The 12,846-nt window shown below is 37.2% G+C and overlaps 2 protein-coding genes across 3 annotated transcripts in view; both read right to left on the reverse strand.

Annotated features, from left to right (window-relative positions):
* The window catches only part of LOC107554595 (otogelin-like), a 37,991-nt gene extending 29,803 nt beyond the window's left edge, over positions 1-8,188 (reverse strand). Inside the window, exons 1-6 of the mRNA XM_016237157.1 lie at positions 8,062-8,188; positions 6,861-6,998; positions 6,129-6,186; positions 5,679-5,739; positions 2,810-2,882; positions 1,080-1,168 (exon numbers count right to left, since the gene is read on the reverse strand). Coding sequence (XP_016092643.1) covers positions 1,080-1,168; positions 2,810-2,882; positions 5,679-5,739; positions 6,129-6,186; positions 6,861-6,998; positions 8,062-8,188 — 546 coding nt within the window. The remainder of the gene's footprint in view (positions 1-1,079; positions 1,169-2,809; positions 2,883-5,678; positions 5,740-6,128; positions 6,187-6,860; positions 6,999-8,061) is intronic.
* The window catches only part of LOC107554645 (solute carrier family 22 member 18-like), a 10,212-nt gene continuing 4,843 nt past the window's right edge, over positions 7,478-12,846 (reverse strand). For both annotated transcript variants that reach the window (XM_016237230.1, XM_016237228.1), the window contains 9 exons: positions 10,960-11,057; positions 10,625-10,770; positions 10,409-10,541; positions 10,028-10,137; positions 9,679-9,789; positions 9,074-9,174; positions 8,862-8,963; positions 8,601-8,721; positions 7,478-8,435 (listed from right to left, as the gene is read on the reverse strand). In XM_016237230.1, the coding sequence (XP_016092716.1) occupies positions 8,251-8,435; positions 8,601-8,721; positions 8,862-8,963; positions 9,074-9,174; positions 9,679-9,789; positions 10,028-10,137; positions 10,409-10,541; positions 10,625-10,770; positions 10,960-11,057 (1,107 nt within the window). In that variant the 3' untranslated portion in view covers positions 7,478-8,250. The remainder of the gene's footprint in view (positions 8,436-8,600; positions 8,722-8,861; positions 8,964-9,073; positions 9,175-9,678; positions 9,790-10,027; positions 10,138-10,408; positions 10,542-10,624; positions 10,771-10,959; positions 11,058-12,846) is intronic.

A 12,846-nucleotide genomic window follows, 5' to 3' on the forward strand; every position in this document is an offset into this window, starting at 1 on the left:
AAAAAAAGACCTAAAACAAAGCTAAATTTGAAGCTAAAAAGAATTCCAATGCTAAAATAGAGCAGAAGTAAACCACATTATCACTAAAATAAAGTGTCTGCAAGTGTGTGCAGCTCTTAAGATGCTTCCTCTCCACCATCAAAAGTGGAGTCGTCTTATCCAGAGCAACCGGGCCAATCCTGCTTAAGTTCTGCATTACTGTCGGCCATCCTTTCAATTCATTGATAAATGATATTGGCACTTAAGCTAATGGCCTAAAGAAAACTCCTGGCTGAGTCAGCTCACCTCCTCTGGATTCCCATCAGTGAGTCTGAGAGAACAAAGCCAATTCTGTTTTGGCCCTGGCCGTAATTAATGTATTAAACTGTAATGGGAATAAATGACCATAATAATGAGATCACTTTCTCTATGAATGCCGATAAATATTTTCCTCAGGCAAGAGCTGTGCAGTACGCACAAACATATGGCATCTCTGATGCAAAGAAGAGAACAGCAGCCTGCTTAAACAAACCACATCTAAAGCTAATACACTCTCAGAAAAAAAGGTACAAAAGCTGTCAATGGTTCGGTACCTTTTCAAAAGATATACCTTTGTACCTTATTTACCCCTAAAGAGTGTGTATTAGTACCTCAAAGGTACATCTTAGTACCTAAAGTGTACATACTGTATTAGTACCTAAATAATTTAATACATTTTGAAAAGGTGCTGCCCCAGACACAGCGTGTAGCTGAATACAGTCAGGTGGCAACAAATCACCATTTGGTAAAGGAAATATGTTCTGGTAAATAGTTATAGGTGGTTATGTGGTAGATAGACACTGATGAAGGCTTCTAAGCTGAAACGCCTTGGTAAATATTTTTGAAATACAATAAAGCACCCTTCACCACAAGTGTTGCTGGATCCCTCTTTTCATTGTTGCTGAATGGTTATACGTGACCTACCACTATGAACTGGAGTATAGAGTGAAATTTCAAAAGTATAATGTAGTAAATATTGATTATTATTATTATTATTATACAGAAAATGATTAAAAATAAAGTGAAATAAATATTATTTTATAAACATTATAAGAGATCACCTGTATATGTACACTTGACCGAGTGCTGTCTTCGCAGTCTCTCAGTAATGTGTAGCTGCATTTTCCAGGGAAGTAGTAATAAAGTCCATCTGTTCATCTGCAGTGGGAAGAAAAAAACTTTTTGAAATTGATTCTAACGATATCGTTCCTATGTGCCGTTATCGTTATAGATGTAGCGTGGACTTGGCTATCCTTTTAAATTTAGAACGATTTTTAAAACTATATCGATATCGGACTTGGTGTGAACGGGCCTTAAAGGGGTCATATGATGCGATTTAAATTTTTCCTTTCTCTTTGGAGTGTTACCATAAAAGTAGTATCATACTTCTTGTACACACACATCAACAAACAGTTCTTTAAAGATTAACCCCTAATCATATGTGCAGGTGTCAACAACAAGACATGCAAGCAAAAAAAGAAACAAAAAAGCACATAGAGCATTGTTCAACAGGGGGAACGTGCACAAAGGACCAAAACATACACAAAGAGAGCACTGGGCCTCCTAAACTATTGTAACATTCTGCTCAGTTCTTACCGGTGGCTCTGCGGGATGATGGCTTCTGTGCTTCTGTTTGTTCTGTTGATGATGTGTTGCTCTCTAAGGACCTCTTTAAAGGGAAAAAATATATAAAAATTCAGTTCACACATAGTTTGTTGGTAGTCCAGGCAGTTTGTCAATTACTGAAATAATTTGTGACAACCAAAGCTGAAGTTCAACTAAATATTAATTCCACATTCAAATGTATTACAAATGCATTAAGTATAATTAAAATGTAATGTGCATGACTCATTAAAAATGATTATTGAAATGTTCATAAAAATATATAAGCACATTAATGTTATAATATGCATTCAATGCCTTTTTTTACAATATGTAACAGGGGGCCCCTGGTCTGTAGCTTTATCCACCAAGGGTTCTTTGGCTTGGAAAGACCCCTGTATTCCTGTATTAGGACACTAAGAAGGATAACTATGAAGATTTCCACAACGATGTCTATATTAGGCTAGCGTCCACACCAGCGGACCAGCGGACTTTTATTACAAGTGCGAATTGACTTCTGCCGCTTTAGCAGGAAAGATGCTGATTGGCTGTCAATGTTTCTATCGTTCATCTGCAGTGGGAAGAAAAAAACTTTTTGAAATTGATTCTAACAATATCGTTCCTATGTGCCGTTATCGTTATAGATGTGGCGTGGACTCGGCTATCCTTTTAAATTTAGAACGATTTTTAAAACTATATCGATATCGGACTTGGTGTGAACATGGTCATTGACGCATTAAGATGAATCCCGCTCTTGTGTGTAATGATGACACTCATCAGCCTGCTGAACAGATGTCTAGTGAAAGAGGGGGCAGTCCCTTTCTCACATTTCAAATGAGCAACTCTTATTGTTTGCAGTTTATCATTACATGAATTAGGTTTATGCATCACAAACTTGCACACACAGTAATTATTAATATGTTATAATAGCTTATAATATCTTACTAAATACAATGCACACATAAAAGTAGTATCATACTTCTTGTACACACACATCAACAAACAGTTCTTTAAAGATTAACCCCTAATCATATGTGCAGGTGTCAACAACAAGACATGCAAGCAAAAAAAGAAACAAAAAAGCACATAGAGCATTGTTCAACAGGGGGAACGTGCACAAAGAACCAAAACATACACAAAGAGAGCACTGGGCCTCCTAAACTATTGTAACATTCTGCTCAGTTCTTACCGGTGGCTCTGCGGGATGATGGCTTCTGTGCTTCTGTTTGTTCTGTTGATGATGTGTTGCTCTCTAAGGACCTCTTTAAAGGGAAAAAATATATAAAAATTCAGTTCACACATAGTTTGTTGGTAGTCCAGGCAGTTTGTCAATTACTGAAATAATTTGTGACAACCAAAGCTGAAGTTCAACTAAATATTCATTCCACATTCAAATGTATTACAAATGCATTAAGTATAATTAAAATGTAATGTGCATGACTCATTAAAAATGATTATTGAAATGTTCATAAAAATATATAAGCACATTAATGTTATAATATGCATTCAATGCCTTTTTTTACAATATGTAACAGGGGGCCCCTGGTCTGTAGCTTTATCCACCAAGGGTTCTTTGGCTTGGAAAGACCCCTGTATTAGGGTCTGTTGACACTAAGAAGGATAACTATGAAGATTTCCACAACGATGTCTATATTAGGCTAGCGTCCACACCAGCGGACTACGTTCTGTTTATTACAAGTGCGAATTGACTTCTGCCGCTTTAGCAGGAAAGATGCTGATTGGCTGTCAATGTTTCTATCGTTCATCTGCAGTGGGAAGAAAAAAACTTTTTGAAATTGATTCTAACAATATCGTTCCTATGTGCCGTTATCGTTATAGATGTGGCGTGGACTCGGCTATCCTTTTAAATTTAGAACGATTTTTAAAACTATATCGATATCGGACTTGGTGTGAACAGGCCTTAAAGGGGTCGTATGATGCAATTTCAATTTTTCCTTTCTCTTTGGAGTGTTACAAGCTCTTGGTGCATAAAGAAGATCTGTAAAGTTGCAAAGACTAAAGTCTCAAATCCAAAGAGATATTCTTTATAAAAGTTCAGAGTCAGCCACACCTACCTAAAACGGCTCGTTCTAACACGCCCCCACAGATCTACCTCACTATGTGGGAAGATTTGCATAACACCGCCCAAATGTTCACGCAAAGAAAGAAGGCATAACTTTTATTCTCGCTGTAGTTTTGTTGACGCTGCAGCCATGCCGTGAAGGCGAATCTACTTTGTTTGGTCTTCCAAAAGAGGACACGACTACAAATCAGTGGTTAAGTTGTATTTACAACACTGTTCCAGAACAGTTTAACCCAAATATCCAGATGTGTGCAGCGCATTTTATGGAGGACTGTTTACTGATCCTGGTAGAGTAACGTTAGACTAAAATGCAGGCAGTTCTGACTCACGTAAGTACGTTTTCATTTAAATGATTTGCCAATGACGATTCAAACGTGAGTTTTGAGCAGTGTAGAGTAGCGCTTGTTGTTTGTCATTTCTCTTGCAATTGATCTTTTTAGCAGCATCATATGACCCCTTTAAGACTGAAAGGATAGGCTACATTGAATTGTCAGCAAAGAGACATAGGCTAACTCTGAAAGTTTGAGATTAAATACAAAGGCAGTGAGAATTTTGTGTTACAAGCTTATGTAATTATGACTGTTGACAAATTAAGCTTAGGTGAAAAATACAACGTGTCTATCCTTCAACTACTTTCATTTGTTCTCATATATCGGATTAATTAAGACCTCCTAGAACAGGACGCCACAGGGCAAATCTGAAATTCCAATCAAAGTCTTGATCTAATAAATCATTGTTCACTTGAACCTGGAAGCATGTGCTGCGCAAAGCATGGATAAGAGTTATTACCGCATGAGAGCGATTAGCGATTCACTTCACTTCAGAACTAAATCATTTTCTTATCTGACTGAAACCGTCTCTATTCTGCCCGCTTTTCCCCATCACACCTGATATCTGAGAATTCAATAATTTTATATAGCTTACAAGGCTGCAAGGGAGATGTATTCTGACATAATGAACGGGGCCAGTGTGTCTCAGTGAATAGCGGCTCTGGGGAACAGCCGCTCCAGCTTTACCAATCCTGAGCGCCCATCGGACATCTGAAACCGCTTTGCTGCCTCCGAAATGACGGCTTTTGTCCCAAAGAGCTCGACAAAGCCAGCACTGGGGGATGTGTTTTCAGTGTGCGAATTAAACAATGAATTTCAGGGGGGGGTCAACTTCTTTCAAAAGAAAATTCGCAAGGAATTTCTCAGGGCGCAATCTGTCGCGTTCACCTGTTTTAGTGCGCCCCTGACACAATTAACCAAATGCCAAATACTTTTATGTTAGCCTACACATTCATATGCCTATAATCTATAATAAAAACATAACGACAGTTAACGACTGTTTCATCAATGTCAAACGCAAAGTGCTCGAGCTGCGTGTTGTTGCTATTGTTGCCTCTTTAATCAAACAAGTTTTCGTACTAAAAAAAAAAGTTGTAGCCTATTCTAACATTTGTGGTTTCCTAAAGTAGAAAATCAACGTAGGCTATATAGCTTGCACGTAAAAATAATTCACACATTCTGGCCCTCCGCAACCCAGGGATTCAAATTAGGGGCTCAGGCTCCCAAATCCGTCCAGAATTTGCACCTCCCTTTTCTTCTTCAATTACTCAATTATTCAACACATGGCATCAGTGAATCGACGGTAGTAAAGACTGGTGTTGTTCAAATCATGAACAAATCTTAGACTCACTGAGCCAGGGGAGAAATTTTTATTTTCTATTGTTATTATAATAATAATGTTAATATTATCAATATCATATATAAACCGCATCCATTATGTGCAAACTGCACCTTAATTAGATCCTAATTCATTTAGGTATTCTCACCATATCTGGATTGCCAAACTCGCTTTTACCATAGACCATGAAAACACAGCTTTTGCAAACAACCTTGTTTTCTGTGATGTTATGCATTTAAGCTCGTGGCAATGCATTTAGCGCAGGTTTCCTGTGCGCGCTCTCAATGCATCGCTTCAGCTCTCCTACCTGCTCCGTTTGGGAAGCGGGATCCCATTTCTCCAGCATTATCCTGCTGCTCTCGCTGCTGCTGAGACACACAGAGAACAAGGAGCGGTTTGTTCCTCACACACAGCTAATCAGCACTTGTGTTCGACAGAAAACCCAGAGACTCACAGGCGTTTCAACTGAGCTTTGTCAGCCTGTTTCACAACCGTTACAGACCTCAAGACCTTTCATGAGATTTCATCAAACGTGCGTAAAATTAGCGCGAGTTGTTGAGTCAGGATGTCTAAAGCTGTTTAAAAAGTGCAAATAATGTCTAGGCCTACCATTATCGGTAAATAGACGTAGATTGTAAAACAAAAAGGATTTCCTTTATACATTTTTTTTATTAATAATAATAATAATAACACATGAAAATATAAATTCATGACGCACATCGGATAGACACATAAAAGTAAATATAGTAATACTCACTTCTCATAATCGTGCTGGTGTGTTAAATTCAGACTTTCAGTGCACCACGTGATATGTGCTGAAAAGAAACAAATTATCATCACATTAGTGCTGCACTATACGTCTAGATCTTTTTTTCCCACATGTAAACTTTTCTGTATCAAAAACTTAATAAACGCTTGGAATATATATATATATATATATATATATAAGATGTGTATAATTATACATTATATTTTACGTACACTTTTTAATACAGTAAATTAATTTTAAAAAAAATCTAAAAATAGAAATTAAGAGAAGAAATTATTAACAGACCATCTTGCTACACTCTTAAAAATAAAGGTGCTTCAAAAGGTTCTTCACAGCGATACCATTTTTGGTTCCACAAAGAACCATTCAGTCAAAGGTTCTTTAAAGAACCTTCTCTTTCTTACCTTTTTATAATCTTTTGTGAAACAGAAAGGTTCTTCAGATGTTAAAGGTTCTTTATGGAACCATTTAGACAAAAAGGTTCTTCTATGGCATCGTGAAGCACCTTTATTTTTAAGAGTGTACTCACCTTGATATATTAAGGAATTTAGGCATATAGACCTTAATCATAATTTTTTTTCAAAAAGTTTTATGTAGTGTAATACAACTATTTCCTTGACAATGATATAGAACTTAATTATACAATTGAATTATCTACATGTATTTGTCCTCTAAATAATGATCAGTTAATTTACATCAGTCCATCGTCATGCTGCTTACCTTGATATATTAAGATAAAGAATAATAAATAGAGTAAAACAAGTTTCTTTCCGGGAGTTAAAATAGGATCCATCCGTGACTCATGTGAATCACTTGAAATGGAACGAGATTCTCCCGTCAGTCTTCCACCGATGGCCACTACCGACGCATATTCCCGTCTGACTGCAGCTGCTTCTCGCGCTCACTCCTGTGTGTCCGCGCGCATCTCAGGTGCTGAAGATAACGCCCGTCGCCCGTCGCCCGCTCGCCCGTCATTTGCATAATATATGCTAATGACCAGCACTAAATAGCCACAACTACAGAGAGAGCGAGAGAACGGGTGGCACCGCTGCAGGAAGAAATCTTCAATGTTGATATTTCTGTCTTTTTTCATGATAATAGTGAAAAAGAAAATCATTTTGATCCAACTGCTATACCCGAGCAACAGTTAATGAAGGTTTTAAAAGATTCGTTCTCCTTAATAATAATAGCAACAATAACAATAAACAATTCTGTCCTCATTTACTCATTCATCTTCATGGTATGACAAACCCCTTTAATTTCATTTCTTCTGTGAAACACAAGAGAAGAAGGCACTTGGTAGAATTAGAGGTCATCACTGACTTTAATTATATGAAAAAAAGATGCAACCAAAGTGAATTTTAACTGAAGCTGTTAGTGCGTTCTGCTTAACGTCTGCCTAATAAAGAACATTCTTGAAACAATATTTTTTGGAAACTTAAATCCACCTCGTTGTGATGAACAGAGTAAAAGTCAGAATCTATGTACCAGTGATGTGAACATGTGCAGCTGGACTAATAAGCACGTGCTGTGAAGCTAAACATGGAAAAGAGTGGACAGATTTCACTCCAGATTTGAAAAGGGGTGCCATCCAGCATTAGAGCAAGTGTCATATAATAAAACGTGCACATTTAATCTCACAGTTTGGGGGATCTTGAAGAACTTGGCAGGAGTTGCAGTGCAGAAGAACAAGATAAATATGGAGAGAGAGAAAAAAAAACCCCAAAGAAGTTTCAGATGCAAAATGATCTATTTTGAATTTTGTTATTTTTCATGATGTCTTATAACTGCAACATTATTATAATGAATAATTACTCTATAATATAATACAGATAAAAGCATATTGCGCTTCTTTCTACTGACCTACAGTAGACATTTACATGCCAGCTCCTTTTTAAGATATGAAACTTCCTGAGCTAACCTGTGATATAAAGTGGAGTAACTTGACAGTCACATAAGATATTTTGAATGTTTGTGGTATTAACAAAACTGAGATCAGCTGGGTTAAGTCCTTCCCCAGTGTGCGAGGAGGTAAGTTCAATGCCCATGGTTTGTTGTAAACTGCCCTCTGTCATACAGTGTGGCCATGAAACAACCCTTTTCACAATGTTTATGGTCTGTGTGGCTGTGAGCGCCCTCCAGTGGCTAGTAGAAGGCTAAAGACAGCAGCATTAATGACACACTGGATGTATCCGAAGGATGGCACACCGTATGTCTCATAGAGGAATCCTCCAATGGTTGGGCCCACAGTTCGCAAAAGAGACTGCACCGACGCACACAGACCCAGCATGGTTCCTGAACACACCACACAAACAATTTTTACATTTAGTGCATTAAGAAAACATTTGCATGGAAAATGATTCCTCCTCGGGCATTGTGTACAATGTATATACATATGCATGTATTGCATTCATGCACAAAGGCATCTTTTTCAGTCTAGGATGTGTGTTTGTGGATTACCTGTGTCAGACGGAGACACACTCTTGGTCAACATGCTATCTGTGATGACATTGAAGACACTTAGAGAAAACATCATCGGCATTACGATTAAACAAAAATGAAATACATTGGTCATCATAGCCTGAAAAACACACAAAACACATATATTTAACACACACTGTGAGACCAGTCACATAATCCAGCTTCCATGTTTAACTAACACAACTAATATCCAACTAATTTAAAACAAAAAAAAGGGAACTGTTTGCAGTATCAGTTTACCTGTGCAAGGCCCACTAAACTGGATATCCCAACAGAGAGCAGCAGTAAAGAATACTCTGAAAATCTAGACGTAAGACGCCCAATTACAGCACCCTGGATTACCTTATTAACAGCAAGATACCAGCGTCACTTGTTGCCTCAGTACAGCAGTGCTTAAATCCAAAACTATTTATATGGCATGTGATTGATAAGAAGTGTGCATGCGTTTATACCATTTGTACTATGCCAAAGTAAGCCATCAGATAGCCATTCTGCTCTGCCTTCAGTTGGAAGAAGTTCATGGCAATGATGGAGAACATAACTTGAAATATACCTAGAATAAAACCGACATATAGAGATTTTTCAAACAAAACACAAGACAACATTTAAAGTCGTGATGAAACCGAATTATGGACAGATTTTTTTCTTCTGTTTTGTTAGGTACATTGAGAAAACAGATTATCAAATGTGGGGGCTCCACTCATCGGTTATTTTGATTTGGAGGCATATCTGAATGCGAGCGTGCAGTCGATTGTAAGAAAGGGGTGGGATATGCAGACTAAATGATTAGAGAAGTCCAGCATACATCACCAGAGAGAAGTCTGTCATTTTACCGAAAGATTTGACAGTTTTGACATTTTAATTATAAATGTATCTTCATTCAAAAGGTCATTTTTTTTAAACTTATTGTATGCATTATTAATTGTTCACAATAAGATCAATAACATGCATTTAGAAAATAGATGATGAACTTTAGATGGTCAACTTTAAGTATGTTTGCAATTTAGGGGTGTTTAAATACATTTAAAGTCACTAATGGCAATAGTTGTGGGTTCACCTGCTGGCAATCCAGAAATAATCTTCACTGTAAAAGTCTTTGCAACACCTGGAAACTTCATCAGTCTAGTGATCTCCCCCAGATTAAACACGGAATTTGATGATCCCTTCTCTAAACAAAAATAAAAATGATAATAATCATTATATAAATATATAATATATAATGTATATATAATATATAAATAACATTTAATAATATATAAAATTTGTAATGCTGTAAAAAAATAGTATATATAATATATTATAATCAGATTCTTAATATAAGACTTTTATATAATAAAGTTACAAATGGCTACAGCAAGAGAATTCCTTCTGTGTCTAGGTGAGTTGTGTGTTTGTTTATGTCATACTGTTACTCTCTGGCATGGTTTGTATTTTAGTCTGTTTAGGGATGAAGTTCAACACCAACAGCAAAGAAACAAAACTTCCGACAGCCGCAAAAGATGCTGCAAACTTTTCCCTGCAAAACACATAACCATTGGCATTTAAATTCTGTTTTACTGGTTTAGTGCTGCTTTCATTTTATCTTCATGTGATAAACAACATGATTAGGTTTAAATGGAAAAATGCCGTTTTTCCAGTGATCAAATGGTAACGTTTTGTACAAGTAGACAAAAGCACTCAGAGTTTCTTTTGAATTTGTATTCATCAAATAATCCAGGAAAAAATATTAATGTCAAATCAGCATATTAGAATGCTTTCTGAAGGAAGCGTAGTGTAGTGTGTCCTACCCAAAGCGTGTGCTGAGGGTCCCACCCAGTGATGATCCTGCGATCATGCCAATGCCAAAGCAGAGGCCGAGTTTCCCAAGAGCATCTGCTCGCTTCTCATTCTCTGACAGATCTGCAACCACCATCTGAGCTCCTACACACGGATACAAATGTACTCACGTACCTATACAGTGTGTTTGAGTTACACATATGTAAGGGTGTATGAGCATGTGTTACCTGGTAGTCCATGCATGAAAACAGCAGGTAGTTTGTGCACGAAAAGCATAAAAGTGTTGTCTGCCACTGTTAACAGTAGGAAATAAACCACTGATGCCAAGCAAGACACAGAGAGAGCTGCGCGTGCTCCGAACACATCTGCAAACCTGAAAACAGACACAATGACATATGTGAATAAAATAAATCACTATATCATACATCACCTATATTTTAAGTCCTATAACTGAAGTAAGACATTAAATAAATGAGTAAGTCTCATTGGGCACACGTAATTACAGACACATATTTATCCAATTTCCATACACACCATACACAGATGAGTTCTGACTGCTTACCTTCCATAAATAGGGCCTCCGAGCAGCTGAATCACTCCAACTGTGGTCTGCAGATACCCGAACCAAATAGTATCGAACCCGAGCCTCCTCGCCAAATACTGTTCCACAGAAGAAAAAAATTAACAAGCAAGGCAGCCCATCTGTTATAACTGCTTTCTTTCTATCTGATTAGCTGAAAGAGCCTGGATTAGACTACAGTGGGCCCCAAACAACATGGCCAGCTTTAATCTGCTATATATTACATTTATATTAATTTACCAGCTGCTTTTATCCAAAGCGAGTTATTAAATGAAGAATATGTAATGCAGGTGAATAATAATTAAATACTGACTATATATATATATATATATATATATATATATATATATATATATACACACACACACACACACAGTGCTAGTGCTGCTTGAAAATTTGTGAACCCTTTAGAATTTTCTGTATTTCTGCATAAATTTGACCCAAAACATCATCCGATTTTTACAAAAGTCCTGAAAGTAGACAAAGTAGAACCCAATCAAACAAATGAGAAAAAATATTTTCTTTGTTATTTATTTACTGAGAAAAATGATGCAGTGTTACATATCTGTGAGTGGCAAAAGTATGTGAATCTTTGCTTTCAGTATCTGGTGTGACCTCCATTTCGCAGCAATAACTGCAGGTAACTTTTCTGGTAACAGCTGATCAGTCCTGCACAACATCTTGAAGGAGTTTTATACCATTCCTCAGTACAGAACCGCTTCAGGTCCTTCCACAACATTTCAACTGGATTAAGGTCCAGAATTTGACTTGGCCGTTTCAAACCATTAACTTTGTTCTTCTTTAAGAGGTTAACCATTCTTTGGTAGAATGGTCTTGTGTGCTTGGGGTCACCGTCTTACTGCATGACCCACTTTCTCTTGAGACTCAGTCCTGATATTTTCCTTTAGAATTTGCTGGTATAATTCAGAATTCATTGTTACATCAATGATCTGCATGACCCACTTTCTCTTGAGACTCAGTTCACGGACAGATGTCCTGATATTTTCCTTTAGAATTTGCTGGTATAATTCAGAATTCATTGTTACATCAATGATGGCAAACTGTCCTGGCCCAGATGCAGTAAAACAGGCACAGACCATAATACTACCACCACCATGTTTCACAGATGGGATAAGGTTCTTATGCTGGAATGCAGTGTGTTCTTTTCTCCAAACATAGTGATTTTCATTAAAACCAAAATATTCTATTTTGGTCTCATCCATCCATAAAACATTTCTCCAGTAGTCCTCTGGCTTGTCCACATGATCTTTAGTAAACTGCAGATGGGCAGCAATGTTCTTTTTGGAGAGCAGTGGCTTTCTCCTTGCAACTCTGCCATGCACACCATGGTTGTTCTGTTCAGTGTTCTCCTGATGATGGACTCATACACATTAACATTAGCTAATGTGAGAAAGGCCTTTAGTTGCTTACAAGGTACCCTGGGCTCCTTCGCAACCTTGCGGATTACACATCTTGCTTTCAGAGTGATCTTTTTTTGGTCAACCACTCCTAGGGAGGGCAACAGTGGTCTTGAATCTCCTCCATTTGTACACAATCTGTCTGACTGTGGATTTGTAGAGTCCAAACTCTTTATAGGGATGACTTTGTAACCTTTTCTAGCCTTCAAATTAATAGCAAATCCTAGAGATTCACATGCTTTTGCCACTCACAGATATATTGGATCATTTTCCTGAATAAATAAATGACAAAGAATTATTATTTTTTTGTCTCATTTGTTCGACTGGGTTCTCATCGTCTACTTTCAGGATTTGTGTGAAAATCTGATTATGTTGCAGGCTATATTTATGCAGAAATATAGACCATTCTAAAGGGTTCACAAACTTTTAAGCAGCACTGTATATATATATA

This window comes from Sinocyclocheilus grahami, unplaced genomic scaffold (genome assembly GCF_001515645.1).
Source record: "Sinocyclocheilus grahami isolate Dianchi unplaced genomic scaffold, SAMN03320097.WGS_v1.1 scaffold508.1, whole genome shotgun sequence".
Classification (NCBI taxonomy): Eukaryota; Metazoa; Chordata; class Actinopteri; order Cypriniformes; family Cyprinidae; genus Sinocyclocheilus; species Sinocyclocheilus grahami.